Source organism: Engraulis encrasicolus, chromosome 9 (assembly GCF_034702125.1).
Source record: "Engraulis encrasicolus isolate BLACKSEA-1 chromosome 9, IST_EnEncr_1.0, whole genome shotgun sequence".
NCBI lineage: Eukaryota > Metazoa > Chordata > Actinopteri > Clupeiformes > Engraulidae > Engraulis > Engraulis encrasicolus.
Window position 1 is genome coordinate 32,083,722 of NC_085865.1, and position 20,000 is coordinate 32,103,721.

At 47.1% G+C, this 20,000-nt stretch overlaps 1 protein-coding gene across 12 annotated transcripts in view; it reads right to left on the reverse strand.

Annotated features, from left to right (window-relative positions):
- Positions 1-20,000, reverse strand: part of kmt2ca (lysine (K)-specific methyltransferase 2Ca) — a 244,243-nt gene that overhangs the window by 137,683 nt on the left and 86,560 nt on the right. For all 12 annotated transcript variants that reach the window (XM_063206925.1, XM_063206924.1, XM_063206918.1 and 9 more), the window contains exons 11-12: positions 17,194-17,369; positions 11,461-11,678 (exon numbers count right to left, since the gene is read on the reverse strand). In XM_063206925.1, coding sequence (XP_063062995.1) covers positions 11,461-11,678; positions 17,194-17,369 — 394 coding nt within the window. The remainder of the gene's footprint in view (positions 1-11,460; positions 11,679-17,193; positions 17,370-20,000) is intronic.

Genomic DNA, 20,000 nt, shown 5'->3' on the forward strand with positions numbered 1-20,000 from the left:
GTGTGTGTGTGTGTGTGTGTGTGTGTGTGTGTGTGTGTGTGTGTGTGTGTGTGTGTGTATTGGTGCATCTGTGTCTATTTGTGTTCGTGTGTGTGTTTGTGTGTGCGCCTGTATTTGTGTGTGTGCGTGCGCCTGTATTTGTGTGTGTGTGTGTGTGTGTGTGTGTGTGTGTGTGTGTGTGTGTGTGTGTGTGTGTGTGTGTGTGTGTGTGTGTGTGTGTGTGTGTGTGTGTGTGTGTGTGTATTGGTGCATCTGTGTCTATTTGTGTTCGTGTGTGTGTTTGTGTGTGCGCCTGTATTTGTGTGTGTGTGTGTGTATTTGTGTGTGTGTGTGTGTGTGTGTGTGTGTGTGTGTGTGTGTGTGTGTGTGTGTGTGTGTGTGTGTGTGTGTGTGTGTGTGTGTGTGTGTGTGTGTGTATGTGTGTTTTAGGGGAGGTGGGAGCTGTCCAGGCGCCTGTCACCGCTATGGAGGGCTGACAGGCGAAGGGAGGAGAAGGGAGTTGGGGGGGCTGGGATTTCAAATTGCTATTAGCACTCCACCATAGACAGCCCTGGCAGGGGGGTGGATGGCAGGTCAGCCAAGACTGAAACACACACACAGTCCCATGGGGGGATACAACACACACACACACACACACACACACACACACACACACACACACACACACACACACACACACACACACACACACACACACACACACACACACACACAGACACACAGACACACAGACACACACACACAGACACAAGTGCTTTGCCATCATCTGACTCAACTGATCGATATGTAGCCATTTGTCTTACCTGCTGCTGGCCCAGAGAGACGTTAAACTCCCGCCATTTTGCTACCACAGTAGTTCTTGAAAAGATATATTTCCAGGCAGAAATGGTGTGAAAATGACTCCATTTTGCGCACACGTGTCGCACACACACAACACACACTACACACACTACACACACTACACACACTACACACACTACACACACCTCTCTCTGAGCTGGACCCCCATGAACTAATGAACTAGACCAAGTAAGTATTGATTATTCAGGCAATGGCCTGCATACAGATGAGGGGTTAGCCACTGGTTATGGTTATGACTGATGGCAGTGCTTGTGGGGGAGAGAGAGACTCTTACACAGTGATTCCCAAACTTCTTTGTGCTGGGACCCCCATTTTGTCCACAACAAAGCCTTCACGACACCTTGTTCCCACCCTCAACTCATATTCCAAATGGAAAACGTACATTTCTGGTTCTTTAATATTGACTTCTGAACTTTAATTTGAAATAATTTGAAATACTACCAATTATTAACCATACAACTAAATATTGCTATTAACCGATTTATGGAATGCTTATACTATATGAAAGAATATACTCCATTCAAGCTACTGTGTGATCATTCCCGAATTCTTTCCGTGATCCCCCTGCAGCACATCCGTGGCCCACCCATAGGGGTCCTGTCCCCCAGTTTGGGAACCGCTGCCTAACCATACCGGGCAGGCCCCATTATAAATGCAGCTGTACAGTACAGCCAGAGAGAGTAGAGAGAGATATACTTAAAGAATCTCCACCACCAGCAGAAATCACCAGAGCTACTGTATCGACTATCGACATGGCTTCAGGCGGGAGAGTGGATGGATTTATTACAGTTCTTAGATTTATGGAAAGTTGGTGAGTAACTGCCAACATAGGGATAAAAAATACGCTTTGTTTGGCACGTGTATTGAGTCCATTGTGTAGTGAATTTAAAGTCCATATAAATGATTGTCTGTCTTGTGTTGTCATATTCTCCACGTTGAATCGTGTTTTAGGTGTACATGTTTGGCGTGGGGATGCTCAGATACTACAATCAAAGACTCGAAATACTGTAGCCAAGATAGGCAGTCTACACATTGCCTATGCAAGTAAGTGTGGTTAATTCTGCTTTCCTAAATGGCCAAAACTTTCCCATTGAACTATGGTCATTCTGAAACCCCACCGCCATATGATGGCAGCTTAGCAGAGCTTCTGTCTTTAATTCTCGAGGAAACCATGAACCACGAACCATGAACCGTCTCTTCCTTATCAATCGTCACAATTTTACAATGCTTCAAGTTGCTGGAAATACAAGCAAAAGAAAGTGTGAGCTGTTAAAGCATGGACTTGAATGGCTCAATCCAAAAAGACGACCTTCAAAAAATATCTGGTAGGCATTTCATAATACCTGTGTGAAAAGGAGACTGTAGTTATTGTACTGTTTGCTCATCCACTCATTGCTCATAAAAAAAGGCACCAATCATGTCATAAAGGGGAATTCCAGCCAACATGCAGCTGAATTGCTCACTCTATCCTTGGGAGGATATTTGGAGTATCTTTGGAGCAAAAAAGGTTGAAATTGGCAAAGATTCTTCTTTAACATCAGCTGAGGAAGTAATGAAAGGTCTAAGGCTCGGCAGAGGTACAACTGTTTATGCGTAATCAAGGCACATCTCCAGATACTCGATGGAAGGGGATATTGGCAGGTGCTTTAAGCTTAACACACCACTTCTTCCTGGGCCACAATCCCTCGTGACAGAGACACTTTTCACCGTGTTATCACGAGACACGATTTTGCCGAGTCGTTTAAACAAGAAAAACATAAAACCCAATCCATGATGACAGTCTTTCAATACCAAGCGGCACTGTGTGGTCTAAAATGAGACATCATCACAGAAACACAAAATTGCCCATTCATTCTAAAAATAAAGCAATGGGGGAGGAAAAAAAAGGAGGAAGCTCAGATTCAGCGCCACAGGAGTGTCTTGGGTAGACGGCAGGCTCATGTTTAAATGGATGAAGTGGTCTTTGTGTGAGCTAGCGGCTCTGAGAGATGCCCTGTAGTCCAACCCAACACCGTGATCAAGTGGATTCGCCTCTTCTCCTCCTCCAGGTGTTTCTTGCACATGCATATGCAAATGACGACTCGCTACTTGGCTATTGAGCTGCCGGAGTGTGTGCGCTCATCTCTGTTGCTTTGTGTTACAGTGTGTAAGTGTATCTCGTAACTGTGTGTGTGTGTGTGTGTGTGTGTGTGTGTGTGTGTGTGTGTGTGTGTGTGTGTGTGTGTGTGTGTGTGTCACTGTGCGCATGTTTGTCTTGTAACTGTTCTGTGTGTGTGTGTGTGTCTGTGTGTCTGTCAGTCCGTGTGTGTGTGTGTGTGTGTGTGTGTGTGTGTGTGTGTGTGTGTGTGTGTGTGTGTGTGTGTGTGTGTGTGTGTGTGTGTGTGTGTGTGTGTGTGTGTGTGTGTGTGTGTGTGTGTGTGTGTGTGTAATGATCTGCCTGTCACTGTGTGCATGTGTATTTGAATGCGTGCCTGTGCGTGCTTGTGCCTGGCAGGCACCCTGGGACACAGGAGATGAATTCAAACACGGTGTGTGTGTGTGTGTGTGTGTGTGTGTGTGTGTGTGTGTGTGTGTGTGTGTGTGTGTGTGTGTGTGTGTGTGTGTGTGTGTGTGTGCGTGTGCGTGCGTGCGCGCACACATATGTGAATGTGTGTGTGCTTGTGCGTATACAACACAGGTGTCAGTGGTGTCATGACAACGCTTCCATTCAGCTGCTGTGCTGGGGTGTGCTGTGCTGTGCTGTGCTGGGCTAGGTTGGCTTGGGTGTCTTTACGCTGAAGCCCCGGCCACCACAGTAGCAGCATCACGTTGCACACGGCTGGAGCGCATAGCACAGTATAGCCTACTCTCCACAGAGCATGGGGATGCTCCCGGCACCCAGGTCACACGGGAGCATGCGCAACCCAATACACTTGTGTTTGTGTTTCCATACCAGCAGACGAGAGGAGGGGAGAGGAGAGGAGGAGAAGGTGAATCGTGGTAGTAGAGGGCCGTTGCTCCATTTAATTTGCTACCGTGAGCAGAGGTATAGTTTCTACTGTATAGTTTTGCAACTGTGCAAGGGGGGCATGGGGTACTAGTTGGGTGGCACTGGGTACAGCTAAGTACACCCCGCCCTTTTCTTCTGCTTGCTGCCTCTTGCTTATTTCCCTGCCTCCATGGAGAAAGCAATCAAGTTATTTAACAAAGAAGTATCAATGAGAAAATTAGCTTTGAATGGTCTCTTTAAAGGTGCACTGTGTAATATTTTTAGCAGATTATTTCCAGAAGTCATGCAGCCCATTCACCAATGTTACCTTTTTCATGAATACTTACCACCATCAAATTCTAAGTACTCATTATGATGGGGGAAATTGCACTTTTCATACATGAAAAGAGGGATCTTCTCCATTGTTCGCCATTTTGAATTTCCAGTAACATTTTTAGCTGCAAAACTTACTCTACTTTGGTCATACTAGCAAATATTTTGCTTATTATTTAGTAAAAATTCATGAAAAGATACAGATTGGCAGCAGACAGCACACTTTCAATGATCAGCATAATTGCAATACCTACTCTGGCCACCATCCTACACAGTGCACCTTTAAATTGCTACCACGGTAGAGGAGAAGTATAGTGTCTAATAGTTTGGTTGCCTTCTCTTCTTCTCACAAACTACCACAAGATTTGTGCCCATGCCGACACAGCGACAGTCGTGAGAGATAATAGCATCATTCCACCTACGTCTTTGTTAGGATAACGGCACGGCTTGTCAGTCATTGCCACAAAAGGCTCCTACTTGTCTGCTTGTGGTGTGCTTGTCCTCACAACAGCAAGGGAAGCGAAACAGATGACAATGGCATGTGCATTACTGGGGGTCGTGAAAAGGGAAGCGGAAGTGAGTGCTCAATCGTGTTATGGACATTATATAAGTATACCTTGCCTGATGGGCCTGAACTGGCTTCATGGAGAAAAAATAGAAAAAAGGAGAAAGTAAATATATAGATGAATTACCAAGAAAAAGGATGACTAACTAAATGAATTTACCGTAAATCCTCTATTATTGGCCGGGGCCTGTATTTACTCAAGTGCATCTTGGACCAGGCCATAATTGGAAGGAGGCCAGAATTAGAGACAGGCCAATATTCCTATTTAAGCAAAACAGACTACCAGTGGAATGAATAAAACCATGTGTCTACCGTATTTTGAACCAGTAAAATACTTGGTTCATTTATTGAAAAAGTAGGCTGCAGTTACCATACCAGTTACGGTATTTTGCGAATGACTAGGAGACCATCGTCGGTCCATTTTTTTACTCACGAGGCGTGTCCCTTCCTCCCTTCCTCCTGTTTGTATTTAGTCCCATTCTCGCCTTGAGTTTATGGACACGAGATGCGGCAACAACATTGACATTGACGGTCGTATTCCAATATCTGCGGCTGTTTCACTCCCTATTTTACCCCCAGACTTCGCAAGGCAAGCTGTTTCTTGCTGCAGCCAAATGTCGGGGAAATATAGCCCACAATTTCTGTCTCCGGTCCGTGGCCTGAAGCAATCTCTATAGTCCCTTTTCGACTAGCCCTGTTAGAACGGGGCTGCGCACTGCTGGGGCGTGGTTTCGTTTTCTTTTTGCATTTACTCCACCCATACACACCCATCATCAGCTCAAACAGGGCTCAAACAGGGGCGATTATAGAATCGCGAAAGACGTGGTTCGAGGCGTGCGGAGCTGAGTTCCACTAGGCTACATGTTGCCTGTGTTAGGATTTACCGGCGTGCAAACACCTATCCCCACCCACGCACGTTAAAAATCAACATCGCTTTTCTGTCGGCAGTTACAGACAGAGAAAATTTGCTCAAGCAATTATCATGTTCTTTAAAGTAGCCTAACTCCAGTCCTTGGCCAAGGAGTTATATAGCCTATTAGGCTATTATTTTAAAATCACGCTATTTCCAAAGCTCCACGCCTCCTCCTTGTGAGAAGTCGTTTTTTTTACCACCATGCAAAATAGGGCACACTAAAGTAGCCCTTTTCATTGCACATATCTTCATATACGAACCTGCAGAGGGATGGCGAATTTGCTGTTATCAAATTAAATGTAAAAATGAACATTTCGAATGAAAAAGACAACTGTGGTTTATTCGAGGGAACAAAGAACACAGCCATGACAAAAATATTTCCTCTCTATCCGGCTGGAGAACAACGCCATTGTTTACTTGAAGTGGCGACCGCTTAAAGTTAAATAACTTTTGGATTTAAAGAACATAAACACGTGCCGTAAAAAACCTGTAAAAAGCTAAGAATCTCAGCTTTTGAACAAGCCCTAACACATGTCTGTAGGTCTAGGTTAAGGAGATCGCTGTCTGTTGGAAAACAAAATGACGAGGTAAAAAAAAATGGTTGGGAAGCGCTATTTTTTTTCACTTTGAAACGCGGCCGCTTAAAGTTATATAACTTTGGATTGAAAGAACATAAACACAGTGCCGTTAAAAACCTGTAAAAAGCTAAGAATCTCAGCTTTTGAACAAGCCCTAACACATGTCTGTAGGTCTAGGTTAAGGAGATCGCTGTCTGTTGGAAAACAAAATGACGAGAGGTAAAAAAAAATGGTTGGAAAGCGCTATTTTTTCACTTGAAACAGCGGCCCCGCTTTAAAGTTATATAACTTTGGATTGAAAGANCATAAAAACGTTCCGTAAAAACATGTGAAAAGCTAAGATTCGCAGCTTTCGAACAAGCCCAAACACATGTCTATGGGTCTAAGAGAAGGAGATCGCTGGTTATATTTAGTCCTACATAGGTCATATTGTTTAGATTAGGGCTTAGATTCACCATGGCGTGAAAACACGGTGTTGTCGCGGCTAGTTGCAGCAGCTGATCATACGGCCCAGTTCTAGTCCTGTTGTATGGAAATGCGTGCGAGACAGCACCATCGACCCCCCGTCAAGTTTCATGAATATTTATAAAGCCCGCACCGGAACGCGGAACCCAATGGAAAAGAGACTTATGTGTGAAGCGCACGGTACTGAAATATGAAGGTTAAGCGAAGTAGCCATATTATTGTCTAATACTGTAGCGTGCCTATTTTTCCTCCACTGGCAACGCATAGTAAAAGTTTAACCGCCAAATGCATTTATGATTATGACGAGGGCTCTCACAACTTTGCAACCAAGGCAAAATCTCTTTCTGTATGGTCGCGCTCCCTCTGCCTCTGGCTGTATTCTGGGCTCGTGTTGTTGCTATAGGTTACCCACGCGTCTGCAGGAAAGCTAGAGAGAAGCTGCGAAGCGGTCGCTCAGCTGATATTAACACACTGCTCACATGTAATAACTAGTCTTTGGCGTGTGCACCGTTTGTTTTATAGTAGCAAATGAGTCCTTTTTCGGAGTGAGGAACAATGTCTAATGTTAACCAGCTAAATGATTACAGTTGTGGATTTTGAGAACAACGTGAGATATCCGGTAAACGGAAAACAAATCATTGATTCTATTTTTAGACCCGGCCTGTACAAGAGACCGGCCCCAATTTACCTCCGCCGACCGCGAGACCGGCCAATATTAGAATCCCGGCCAGTAATGGAATACAGGCCACAATTAGAGGATTTACGGTATAAATAAAAAATGCACTTCTGACACTCTCAAGAAAGTTAAAACGTGGTGACACGGTGTGTGTTTTTTGTCCAATAATCATCTGTCAGTCATTCCATGCCTACAATATAAAGGATATCTTCATTAGAATAAGCGGCCTCACTTCTCTTGAATCCATTCATGCAAAGCAAAGAAACAAGTCCCACTCGATGACCTTTATTCCAATTAGCATAGACAAACATATAGGCTACTTACATGTGCTCCACTCAAAACCTACCCACCCACACAAACATGCACATTGACGTGTGCATGCGCACTCACACACGACAGCAATAAACAAAACACTGGAGAAAAACCGCCACAAATGCACTTAACCACGTCTGGGGCTAGGAAGCCATGGGAGTGTGTCGATGTGTGGGGTCCATTTTCATCATGAGCCGCAGTGATGGAGCTCCAGGTAAAGTGAGCCCCTCTATGCTGATGCTAAGCGGCCTGTGGCACTCTCCATGCAACATGCAGAGCTCCTAATGACACCACCCCCCCCACACACACACACACACTATCCATTTAGCCTTTAGTTGAAGGCAGGGGAGAGTTAAGGGGGGTAGCACAAATAACGCATAGCATGCAAAGCATTAATGCAGCTGGTAAGAGGACCCCCGAGCTGAGCAGAGAGACGTGGAAGGCTATGGTTTACGTCTCTACTCTGAGCAGAGAGAAGTGGAAGGCTATGGTTTACGTCTCTACTCTGAGCAGAGAGACGTGGAAGGCTATGGTTTACGTCTCTGGTCTGAGCAGAGAGAAGTGGAAGGCTATGGCTTACGTCTCTACTCTGAGCAGAGAGAAGTGGAAGGCTATGGTTTACGTCTCTGGTCTGGTATGATGCAGAACGGTACTGCAAGGCGGCTTCAAGAATGATTTGGTCAGGGTTGTTATCCCTTTTGTGTCCTGGAGTATTGTGGCAAGGGGACACAGCCCCTAAAAACTCTTTAATCCTTTGCAAGTATTAAAAGTAAAAGTATGGGACCCAGTTAAACTAAAAAAAAAGGTTCAAAGGCAAGAGGACAGGAGAGGAGAGGAGAGGAGAGGAGAGGAGAGGAGAGGAGAGGAGAGGAGAGGAGAGGAGAGGAGAGGAGAGGAGAGGAGAGGAGAGGAGAGGAGAGAAGAGGAGAGGAGAGGAGAGAAGAGGAGTGAAGAGAGCTCTCAGCTTCTATTCTGCGGGCATTCAGCATGGTAGCTCCTCAGGCAGGAGAGTAGGTATGGCTACTGACTACAGCGCTGCGTTCCCCAGCCGTGAGGGAAGTTGGCAGCAGGTGAAGAGGGCCGGTGGAGCTGAGGCCACGCGGATTTGGCACAGCACCGCCAAAAGGCAGCGGCAGGGGGATTGGGGATGAAGAGAAAGCCATTACAATCCCACTCAAGCCTCCACTGCAAGCAGGCTACTGAGTTTCTCTCCCTCTCCACACACAGACACAAACATGGACAGAGACAAATACACAGAGAAAGAAAGACAGGCAGAGAGAGAGAGCAAGAGAGAGAGAGAGAGAGAGAGAGAGAGAGAGAGAGAGAGGAAGAGAAAGAGAGAGATGTGCACGAACGCATATGCCTATGCACACACGTGTGCGCTCACACACACGCACACATACACACACACACACACACACACACAGAAACCCACACACACAGTGAGCCGTCAAAGCACCTGCCAGATCTGTAAAGTCTAATTTCCCCTAAATGAGCTGGATGAGTCAGCTGAATTTTGGGAAACCTGAACAGCAAAGTCAGCCAGGCCGGCCGGCAGAGCAGGCCAGCGGATCTGGAAACCCGATCATCCATCCAGCCAAGGCCGCACGGACGACACAGACCAGGGCAAACGATGACAGAAATACTACGCTGCCCGACTCAATAACTTCTCCGCGGCTAACGACCAGCCATCAAACTTATCTCCATAACAAGGGCTGTCCAAAGGCATAGAGGGAGGGGGGAGAGGATTTTTATTTTTTGGTCTGACGGATGAGCTCACACTGCAGAAGCAACATAACCCAGCTCCAGACCTTTCCTGAGGACAGTGGGAGTGCACCTCAGTAAAAACCACAGGCTGCAAAAGTAAGTCCACTTCCACTTTCATTTTGAAACCTATTCCCAAGCCTGCAGCCTATTTTATTAAACAAAACCAGGAAACTCAGGATTTCAAAGGGGATATAAATAAGACGTGCAAGACATTTGACATTCACAACCACGGTCGTTTTTTCCCCCCTGAATGACGCATATAAACGAGAATGATTATGTGTTTTTTTTAAATGTCAAGTTGACACTGGTTAACAGATCCGATTTGGCATTGATGTATTAAAGCCAACCTCTCTGTAAATTTTTCAGTTATTCATTAATATTTTTCTCCATTAAATTCTCAAGTGAGAGTTGTTTAATTACTTATCGAGTAATTACATTCACAAACAAAGCAAAGTGTTCAGACTAATCTTTGACTTGTCATTCATCATGTCTGTCATTATTATTTATAATATCACTAGAAACTGGCGAGATCAAAACACTATAGATCCCAATGTAGACGAGAGCAGGGGGGAAACACGGCCCCACTAGTTACCATTCATCATCAGCAGACAGCTGCTATTGATGGGAGCCATTTCATGTCAGGTTGTTATAACAAAGATATCCAAAATAACGCCGACTTGACATTTTAAAATGGCGTAACGTGTTAAATGACATTTAATTCCTATGGCACCTGCGATGACAGGGTCTCGGTGAATGTTTATGAATGTCATTAAACTTTAATATCAGTCTTTTGCGTAATCCCTTCAAATTAAATGTTACTGAGACAACCAGTAGAGCGTGTGCAAAAACATAAGCACATCAGGATACAGCAGAACAAGCACAAAACTCTTATAGGGACACAGCATACAGGATACAAAAAACAGCATACAAAAATACACCATTGATTGGCATGGCAATGGGTAGTTGCATTGTAACCATGAACTGAACCATCATAGTTAGCAAATAGCAACTATGATTATGGGAAAAAATACTACAAGACACAAGTCATAGATACAGCTGCAATGTGAAGACGGGTTCCTTGACACATATCACCCGACTTGCAGACAACAGAGAGCACGTTCTGATCTATTCACTGATGTAACAGGCATAGAGCAAAGACATCACAGAGAGCACAGAAGCACAGAGGAAGGATGGATACAGAGTGGCAGATGGGAGGAAGAGAGTAGGGGTGGTGGCAGAGAAGAGACAGAGTGGAGGCAGAGAGGAAGGTTGAAGGAGAGTGAGGACAGGTGAGGAAGAGGTGAAGCAAACTAGAGGGGTAGGGGTAGACTGGATGTGGAGGGTCAGTTTGGAGGGGTGGGGTGGGGTAGAGGAGATGGGGTAGACAGGGCAAAATTAAGATATAGCTATGGCTATATCATGGCCAATACAGATAGAAAAAAAACATTACATCACATTTACAAAACTACAACAACTACATCAATTAATTACAAATAAATGAAAATCAATACATTCTAAAAAAAAAAAATCAAAACATTTAAAGGTGGGACCTTATTAAAATATCCAAAACAGTATCTTTCTTTAAAAAAACTGCTGCCTTTTCATCCTCAGTGCAGAGCAAGTTAAGAGAGGGCAGGGAAGAAGGCAGATTGACAAAAGAAGGTAGGGTAGAGGAGAGGAGAGTAGATGGGTGGGGTAGAGTGGAAACATAGAGGTGGAGTAGAGGCAGAGGGAAGGGGTGAAGGGCAAAGCAGAGTGGGCAAGGATGGAAACAGAGTGGACAGGGAAGAAGGCAGGGTGCAGAGATGGAGATAGGGGCGTGGGGTAGAATAGAGGGGTGGAAGCAGACTGGAGGGGCAGAGACTTCTGTGGAGGGGTGGGCACAGGCTGTAGGAGTAGTGTAATATAGTGGAGTTACATGAGATATGGGGAGGGGAGAATGTAGGTGCAGAATGGAGAGAGGGGAGGCAGAGTGGAGATATGGAGAGGGGCAACAGAGTGAAGGTGTTCGCGGTCTCCTACCTGAGGCGTTGGGGTCGCTGGGCAGGGGCGAGAGAGGGTGCCGACTGGGTGACTGCGCTGTGCTGTGGCTGTCCCTGTCCTGCGGGGCCTGCAGTCCGCCCTCCGCCTCCGCCTCCGTCTCGGCCTGCCTGCAGACGCAGCAGAGGAAGCCGGTGGGGTGCGATCGCGGCTCCCAGTCTGCCTCCTTACCCTGCCGCTCACACTCCACGTGAACCCATCTGGACACACAGGGAGGCAGAGAGGGAGAGGCAGACAAGGTGTTAATATACACATCAATTGACACACATACCAACACACATTAATAGTAATACACACACACACTTGCGCACACACATGCCCGCCCACGCGCACGCGCGCACACACACACACACACACACATGTGCACGCACACGTGTGCACGCATTCGCTCAGGCATACACAAACAAGCTCTCACACACACACACACACGCACAGAGGCACACATGAATACACATTACACACACATTCATTCATTCATTCATTGAAAACACCAGACACATACGACCATGAACTCATTCATTGAGGCACACACACATCAGTATGACAACTGACAATTTTCCAATTCCCAGCACTTAGTTATACTATGCCGCTCGTGTAATTTCGAGCGAGGTGGATAATCCACAGAGAGAAAAAAAATCTGCTTTACTCCTATTTGCTTTTTCCCTCCTCCATTCCCCCACCACCACCATCACCACCACCATCACCACCTTCTCCAGAGGCTGTTTGGGTAAATGGATTTCTGGAAATGGCTAGCATTGAAAAAAATCCTCTTTTTCACTTTACCATTTTCTCCTCTCATGCTCTCCCATCCCCCATTCCCCAACCCTCTACTCCCCACTCCCCACCCCCCAATCATCCTTCCTTCCTCTCTGCAGCAGGTGGGCCGAATGGTTAAGTAATGGCTGGGATGGATGTGGGATGTGGCAGCAGGGGTATTAACCATCCCCACCTCCACTACCTCCCTACCTCCACCAGCTAGTACTTCGCAGCCCCGCCACCGCCTACCACAACCTACCGCCACCACAACTCGTCTGCAACCCCAGTTCTTTGTACACCATTAACATTTGGCTGGTTTGGATGCAGTGTATGAAGTCTAGGGCTGCTGCTGGTGCTGCTGTTGCTGTTGCTGTTGCTGCTGATGAACCATCCCACCACCACCACCACCCATCCCATAGCTCACCACACATCTACACCACCCACACTCCACACAACCAGCCTACACCCTGCACATCTGCACCACCCCATACAGCTGAAATGAATACTGTGGGGTGGTGAGCCTGCTGCTAATCAACCCCCTCCACCCACCCCCACCTTCACCCCAACTCCATCTACACTACCACCCACGCCGAGGCTACTGCTGATCAACCAGCCCAGTTCCTCCCCCCATGGTGTCTGCATCTACAACCCCAGTCTCATCTACACCACCACCAAACACCCCCAACCTTACCAGTCCATCGCCACTCCACCACCAGTCCCCAGTCCGCCCCAACTCCCACCCCCAACCAGTTCATCCTCACCCCACCACCAGTCTGCAGTCCACCCCACCCCACCACCAGTCAGCAGTCCACCCCAGTCCCCAGTCCACCACGCCACCACCAGTCCATCGCCACCCCAGTCCCCAGTCTACCCCACCACCACCAATCCACCCCCACCCTCATCTCTCTCTCTCCTCCCCGGAGGTAATTACATCTCCCCAGAATCAGCAAGAGAGAAGGCGCCCAGGAGAGAGCTGCGGGCAGACTGCCAATGTGGAGCACGGCACAGAGAGCAGCACAGAGTAGTGGAGAGAGGATAGCTTTGCCATAACACTCACACACATAACACACACACAGACATAACACACACACACACCTTTACGTGTGCGCACACGCACGCACGCACGCACGCACGCACGCACGCACGCACGCACGCACGCACGCACGCACGCACGCACGCACGCACGCACGCACGCACGCACGCACGCACGCACGCACACACACACACGCACACACACACACACACACACACACACACACACACACACACACACACACACACACACACACACACACACACACACTGCGTCACAGCATTGCCCATTTTGACTAGCCTGGTGCAGAGTCTAATGTCCGCCATTATGGCCTGAGGGATGCCCAGTTTGAAGAAATGAACAAAATATTACTAGAATGTCCATCGCTGCTGCCTACAAAAATAGCCATTTTACCAGCCCAAAGACCAAAACCAGAGCAGCGCTGTTTCACTACGCATAGGCACACTCAACAGCAGCCTAGAGGGCAGTGGCTTACTTATCCTGATGAAGAGCGTCCTGAATGAGACACAGGAGGCAGGTGGCAACATGGCCATATGGGAGGAAAGGGGGCTAGCAAGAGGAGGCGGGGGGAAGGGGGGAAGGGGGAGGTGGATTTTGGCTTTTAAAATATTTAAATACTAAGAGCTACTACTTTTACAGCTTTTACGGTCTTGCCATCTTTCAGCAAGGCACCTACCTTGGCTTTCCACTACCCTTTGTCCCAGCTTTTAGAGAAACACTAGCCTAGAAAACTAGAAAAAAAACACCCAGCGCAAGCAGCTGAAAATATGTTTTTTTTTTTCCTGTTGGGTTGGTTCTGCACCACAGAGTCAGACACAATCCAAGTCTGTCCTTTAATCACAACACTATCGGTGTGTATGTGGATTCTTCTCTGTTATAATCTGTGTAGTGAGTCGGAGAGGGCTTAGCAAGTGAAGGCAGTTTCAGCGCCAAACATTGGTTCCACTCTTCCGCTTAGTCAATGGTACGGTGCCAGACTACTTGTTTCATATTAGAGTGCGACATGCCAGCCTAACCTTTACAGTTCTTACGGCAAAACCACATTTCCACCAGCTACCTGCCTTCCCATGACCCAGAGGAACACTACTGATGTTGCGTAACCGTAAATCCATTTCTCCCTCACTCCCTCACGTGAAGTCCACCAACCAACTACAAGTCCACTAAAATAAGTTACTGTATGAGTAATGCAAATAAATAAAGCGAGACAATAAATAAAGCACCTGTACTTGTACCACTACCCCTGGTACCAGGTACCGTCTACAGAAAGCGTGGACCTTCGAGGATTCTGAGCTAACCTAAAGGTTCTTGTGGAAGAGGAGGGAAGATATGTTTCACTCATGTCATCTCCTTACCAGCCCCTTCTTCTCCCTCTCATCTCCTCGGGGACAGATCGGACTAATGTGATTACCGCTTTGGCTAACACAATCTTTTATGACCTTTGAACTGACAGTGACTGGCGGGCATTCGAGAGCCGGTCCAGAGAGAGACAGTGTCTGCCTGCTGTTGAGTGTGATGGATCAATAACACACATGTCCTCCAGCAAAACAGCCACACACACACACTCACACACACACACACACACACACACACACACACACACACACACTCACACACAAACAGAGAAATAAACACAAACACACACACAGAAACAAAACTCACACACACCGCCTCCACACACACACGCACAGAAATAACCACACACACACACGCGCACGCACGCACGCACGCACGCACGTGCGTCAAGAGAAGAGCACCACTCACAGACACTCACAGACACAAACCTGCTCCCATACGGCTAAGGCGTAAACAGAGGCAGATAAACTCCCTCCTTGCCTCCAGGATGGCAGCCCATTGTGCTATCTGACCTGGAGCAAATTGCCAAAACCCTCACAATGAAATCCATTTGACACGCCAATTACATGCATCGAGGACCCTAACCCCCGACCACCACCACCACTCCCCCAGCCCTTCATCCATCCCTATCCCTATCCCTATCCCCATCCCATCCCACCCCACCTCTACCCTACTTTGTCAACATCTTTTTTTCCTGCGTTTTGTTTTTACAAAGCAGTCACTGTGTCAGGCCCCCGTCAAGCCTGGCTCTCAAACCATGGCAGCGTCTCCACGGGTGACAACCAAGCAAAACAATCAGGCTGTTGTGGAGATCCCCGTTGTGAGGCTGGAGCCTGAGCTGAGCTGAGCTGAGCTGAGCTGAGGGGCGACTGGCTGAATACCATCCCCCTCTACCAACAAGTATGTATGTATGTATGTATGTATGTATGTATGTATGTATGTGTGTATGTATGTATGTATGTATGTATGTATGTATGTATGTATGTATGTATGTATGTATGTATGTATGTATGTATGTATGTGTGTATGTGTGTATGCATGTGTGTATGTATGTATTTATGTATGCATGTGTGCATGCATGTGTGCATGCATGTGTGCATGCATGTGTGTATGCATGTATGTATGTATGTGTGTGTGTGTATGTATGTATGTATGTATGTGTGTGTGTGTATGTATGTATGTATGTATGTATGTATGCATGTATGCATGTATGTATGTATGCCTACATGTACGTGTGTATGTATGCGTGTATGTATGTGTGTATGTACTGTATGACAGATCATGTTCAATGTGTCAACAATATGAGCTACACGTCAAGCTGAGCTACCAGGCTGCTACAATGCACTACAGTAGCACCTCATAGAGATTAAAGTTAGGGTTTGGCCTCTGTTAACAGCCCAGTCGACGAAATAATCTGGTGTCGTGGCCCAGCCGTGGTTGTAACAGCTAGGAACTGGACTGCTTCGCGGGCAACCCGGGTCTGATTCCCGGCCCGGGTCATTTCCCGATCGTTCCCCATCTCTCTCTCCCATCTCGCTTCCCATTATCTCCCACTGTCCTGTCTGAAAAATAGTAAAAATCCCAAAAATATATATACAAAAAAATCTGGTGCCGTTTCGATATGAGTTGACCATTGACTTGGGGTTACGGCTATGCTAACAGCCTATTGGCAGCTCATACAGCTATGCCAACAGCCTATTGGCAGCTCATCTCAATGAAGCAGCTCATCTCGACAGGACACCATTGTTATGTCAATATGAACTACCTATGAAGCTGATTTACCAAGTCGTTTCATCCCACTACAACTCATGGCCTTCGCGTTAAGAGTGTGGCCTGGGGGCGCTGTGGCGCAGCGCGCTAAGCCTCCCACATTTGGGCTTGCATGCCCAAGGGTTGCACTCAGAGTCTGAATCCTGCCTCGGTCATTTGCCATCCCTACCCCGTCTCTCTCTCCACATTCGCTTCCCGTCACTCTTCACGGTCCTGTCTGAAATAAAGGCGAAAAAGCCCATAAAAATACATTTAAAAAAAGAGTGTGGCCTGATGGTAGCTCATCTCGACAAAGCAGATCAACTCGACAGTAATCCAGCATCATGGACACAGCCATCGCATTTGACGTGACATCACCAGAGATCAACAGAGTGAAATATTAATGGGGGTCGATGATGGCTGTCCAGTCGAGCATGAGCCGGCGAGTACAATGTGTGACCCTGTCCCCTACTCTGGGGACTACACACAAAACACAAACACCGCGTGCGTCACTGACTTAACGCGTGTATGTCAAACAGAAACGAGCACACACGCAAGTGAGTGCAAGTGCGCGCACACACTCGCAAGTGCATGCACACACGCACACACACACACACGCGCACACACAACAGCAAAAAAACTGCACATAAGCCTCACATAGCAGAGCACAACAAGGTAGACAAAGAAAAATAACACACAAAAAACAGTCAGAGTTGCCATGGCAACAGGTTACCCACCTCTTAGACTGCTTTGTTTTAAATAATATTAAAAAAAAAAAAAAAAAAAAAAAAACATTTCAATACCTCTTGCATGTGTGGCAGGTAAGCAGGTCCTTGGGGGTTTCAGCAGCTAGGCTCCTCCCACAGAGAGGGCAGGGATTGGCCGGGTCCGGTTGCCGTTGGCAATCCTCGCAGAGCTGCCCGTTGGACGACCACTGACCGGCAGCCCGGGAGCCACACTGGCCACACACCCGACAGTTCTGGGAAAATAGAACAGACACAACGAAACGCATTGATTAAAAAGATAACTTGATAATCACTCCATTGATTTTTGTTGATTAGTTGATCATTAAAAATGGCAATAATTGTCCAATGGATTGTAATTTATATGCAGTTACGTTTCAGTGTTTACTGAACAGCTAAGTATTGTATACATTGAAATACAAGTTTCTTAAAATTATTACTGTCAAGGTGTCATTCACAGAAACCCTTTCAGCGGAAACAAGGCTGGCACTCCATCCAATGCAAACTTCCAATTACTACCAACTCTGCAAGCAACAACTTCAGAAGGTGCCATATTTCACTTTCACATTCTGCAGTTCCACATCACATATTAACACTCTTGGCTATTAGAGCAAATCACATCCTGGTTAGCAGGCCGATATTGGGCATGTACGAAGTTAATGCCGTATCGAGTAGACGGTGCGCGTGGCCTGTGGTGGCTTCCTATAACCAACAAGAGCGGCGGCGAACAGAGAACACACAGAGCTCCGCTGAGCCTGAAATGACAATATGCCGGCTAAATTAAGCCTCTTGAGACCAGGGAGTGAGTAATTTTTTCCCTCTCAATATTTCTCTTTTTCCCCTCTTTCTCTCCCTTGCCGCCCCTCGCCCATTTCTCTCTTCTGCACAATATGTAATGTGATACAGATTGAATTATGCTGTAATTAGGGTTTTTCTCTTTTTAGTCCGTCTTTCTCTTTCTTCTGAGAGAGAGAGAGAGAGAGAGAGAGAGAGAGAGAGAGAGAGAGAGAGAGAGAGAGAGAGAGAGAGAAAAATCCTTTTTTCGCTTCCTCGAGCTACCCCATCTGCTCCCTGACGAGACAGACAGCCCCGGCCGTTTGATCAGAGATTTGAGAAATATATTAGGGTGTGATTTAAGCTTCTCAAGCCACTTCAAGCTCATCAAGACCGGCGGGGAGAGAGGGGGGGAGTCTGGGTAGAGAAGGAAGGAGGGAAAGGGGGGTAGGAGGGATGGAGGAAGGGGAGTGATGGGCAGAACAGGGGAGATGGGGAAAATAACAGAAAATAAGTCATTTTAAGAAGAATGTGGATAAGATAACACTAAAGCAGATAAAAAAACAATTGTGGTCACACAAAGGCACACACACACCCAGGCAGGAAACACACTCAGACGCTCTCTCACACATGTGCACGCACACATGTCTACACACTACACTCGAATAGACACACGCACACACACACACACACACCGGCAGTAGCAGCAGATCAAGTTAGAGGCTTGGCCTGCATCCACTGGTTTCTAATGTCCAGTGCGGCGGCTTCAATTCTACCAGAGGCCACGAGTGGAGAGAGGGAAGAGGAGAGGAGAAGAGAAGGAGCAGGAGAGAGGGAGAGAGGGGAAGAGGGGGAGAGGGGGAGAGGGGGAGGGGCAGCGAACGGAGAAAAAGGCAGAATGAGGAAGAAAGAACAATGAGAAAGTTGGGCCAAGCAAACAAGGAAGAAAGGACCAGGGATCAAGGAGAAAGATGATTGGACAACCTAGTGGGAGGGAGTGGAGTGTGTGAGCTAGGACATTAAGAAAAGAGGACAAATGAAGTATGAAGTTGTATGTGCAATGTTATTTGGCTGCATGCGTGTGTATGCCTACGCACGTGTGTCAATCTGTTAACACATTACAGTTTGTGCATAGCGAGTTTGAAGTAAGTGCTTGTGCGCGCTTGAGCGTGATTGTGTGCTTCTGCATGTGTGTGCTTGTGCATGTTCGTACTGTAAATGCGTGCTTTTGACAGAGAGAGAGAGAGAGAGAGAGAGAGAGAGAGAGAGGGAGAGGGAGAGGGAGAGACAGATAAAAAGAGAAGGACATGTGTGAATGTGTGTGTGAATGTGTGTGTGTGAGTGTGTGTGTGTGTGTGTGTGTGTGTGTGTGTGTGTGTGTGTGTGTGTGTGTGTGTGACAGCTCTTTAAGTGCATTAGTGGTGTCTCCTCCTTGAGTAGTGCTGCTGCCGCTGCTGCTGCTGCTGCTGAGACTCTCAGGTAGGCATTCATTAGTGACAATCAGCAGCCTGCAATACCTCCCCTACCCACTACCCCTCCCCGCAACTCATCCCCTCTCTCATTTCCTCCACTCGTCTTTCCTTCTTCTCTCCTCTCTACCTCCCTACCCTACACACTCATCTCTCTCTCATTTCCTCCACTCGTCTTTCCTTCTTCTCTCCTCTCTACCTCCCTACCCTACACACTCATCTCTCTCTCATTTCCTCCACTCGTCTTTCCTTCTTCTCTCCTCTCTACCTCCCTACCCGCTCCACACTCCTTCTCTCATTTCCTCCACTTGTCTTTCCCTCTTCTCTTCTCTTCTCTTCTCTGCTCTCCTCATCTCCATTTTGCTCATCATCAGCACTCATGTTCTCTTCTCTGCTCTCCCCAACCACTCCTCTTTCATTCCCTGCACTACTTCTTGTCCATCTTTTCTTCCGTTTCCCACTTCTCTCCACTCTGGCCTTTATTTGTCTCCCTCATCTTTCCATATCCATTCGTTCCCCATTACCTGCACTCCTTTCTTCACCTCCTCCCCTCTCCCCAACTTCTCTCCTTCCACACTTCATTCCTCTCCTCCTCTCTTTTTGCCAACCCTACACTTCTTCACC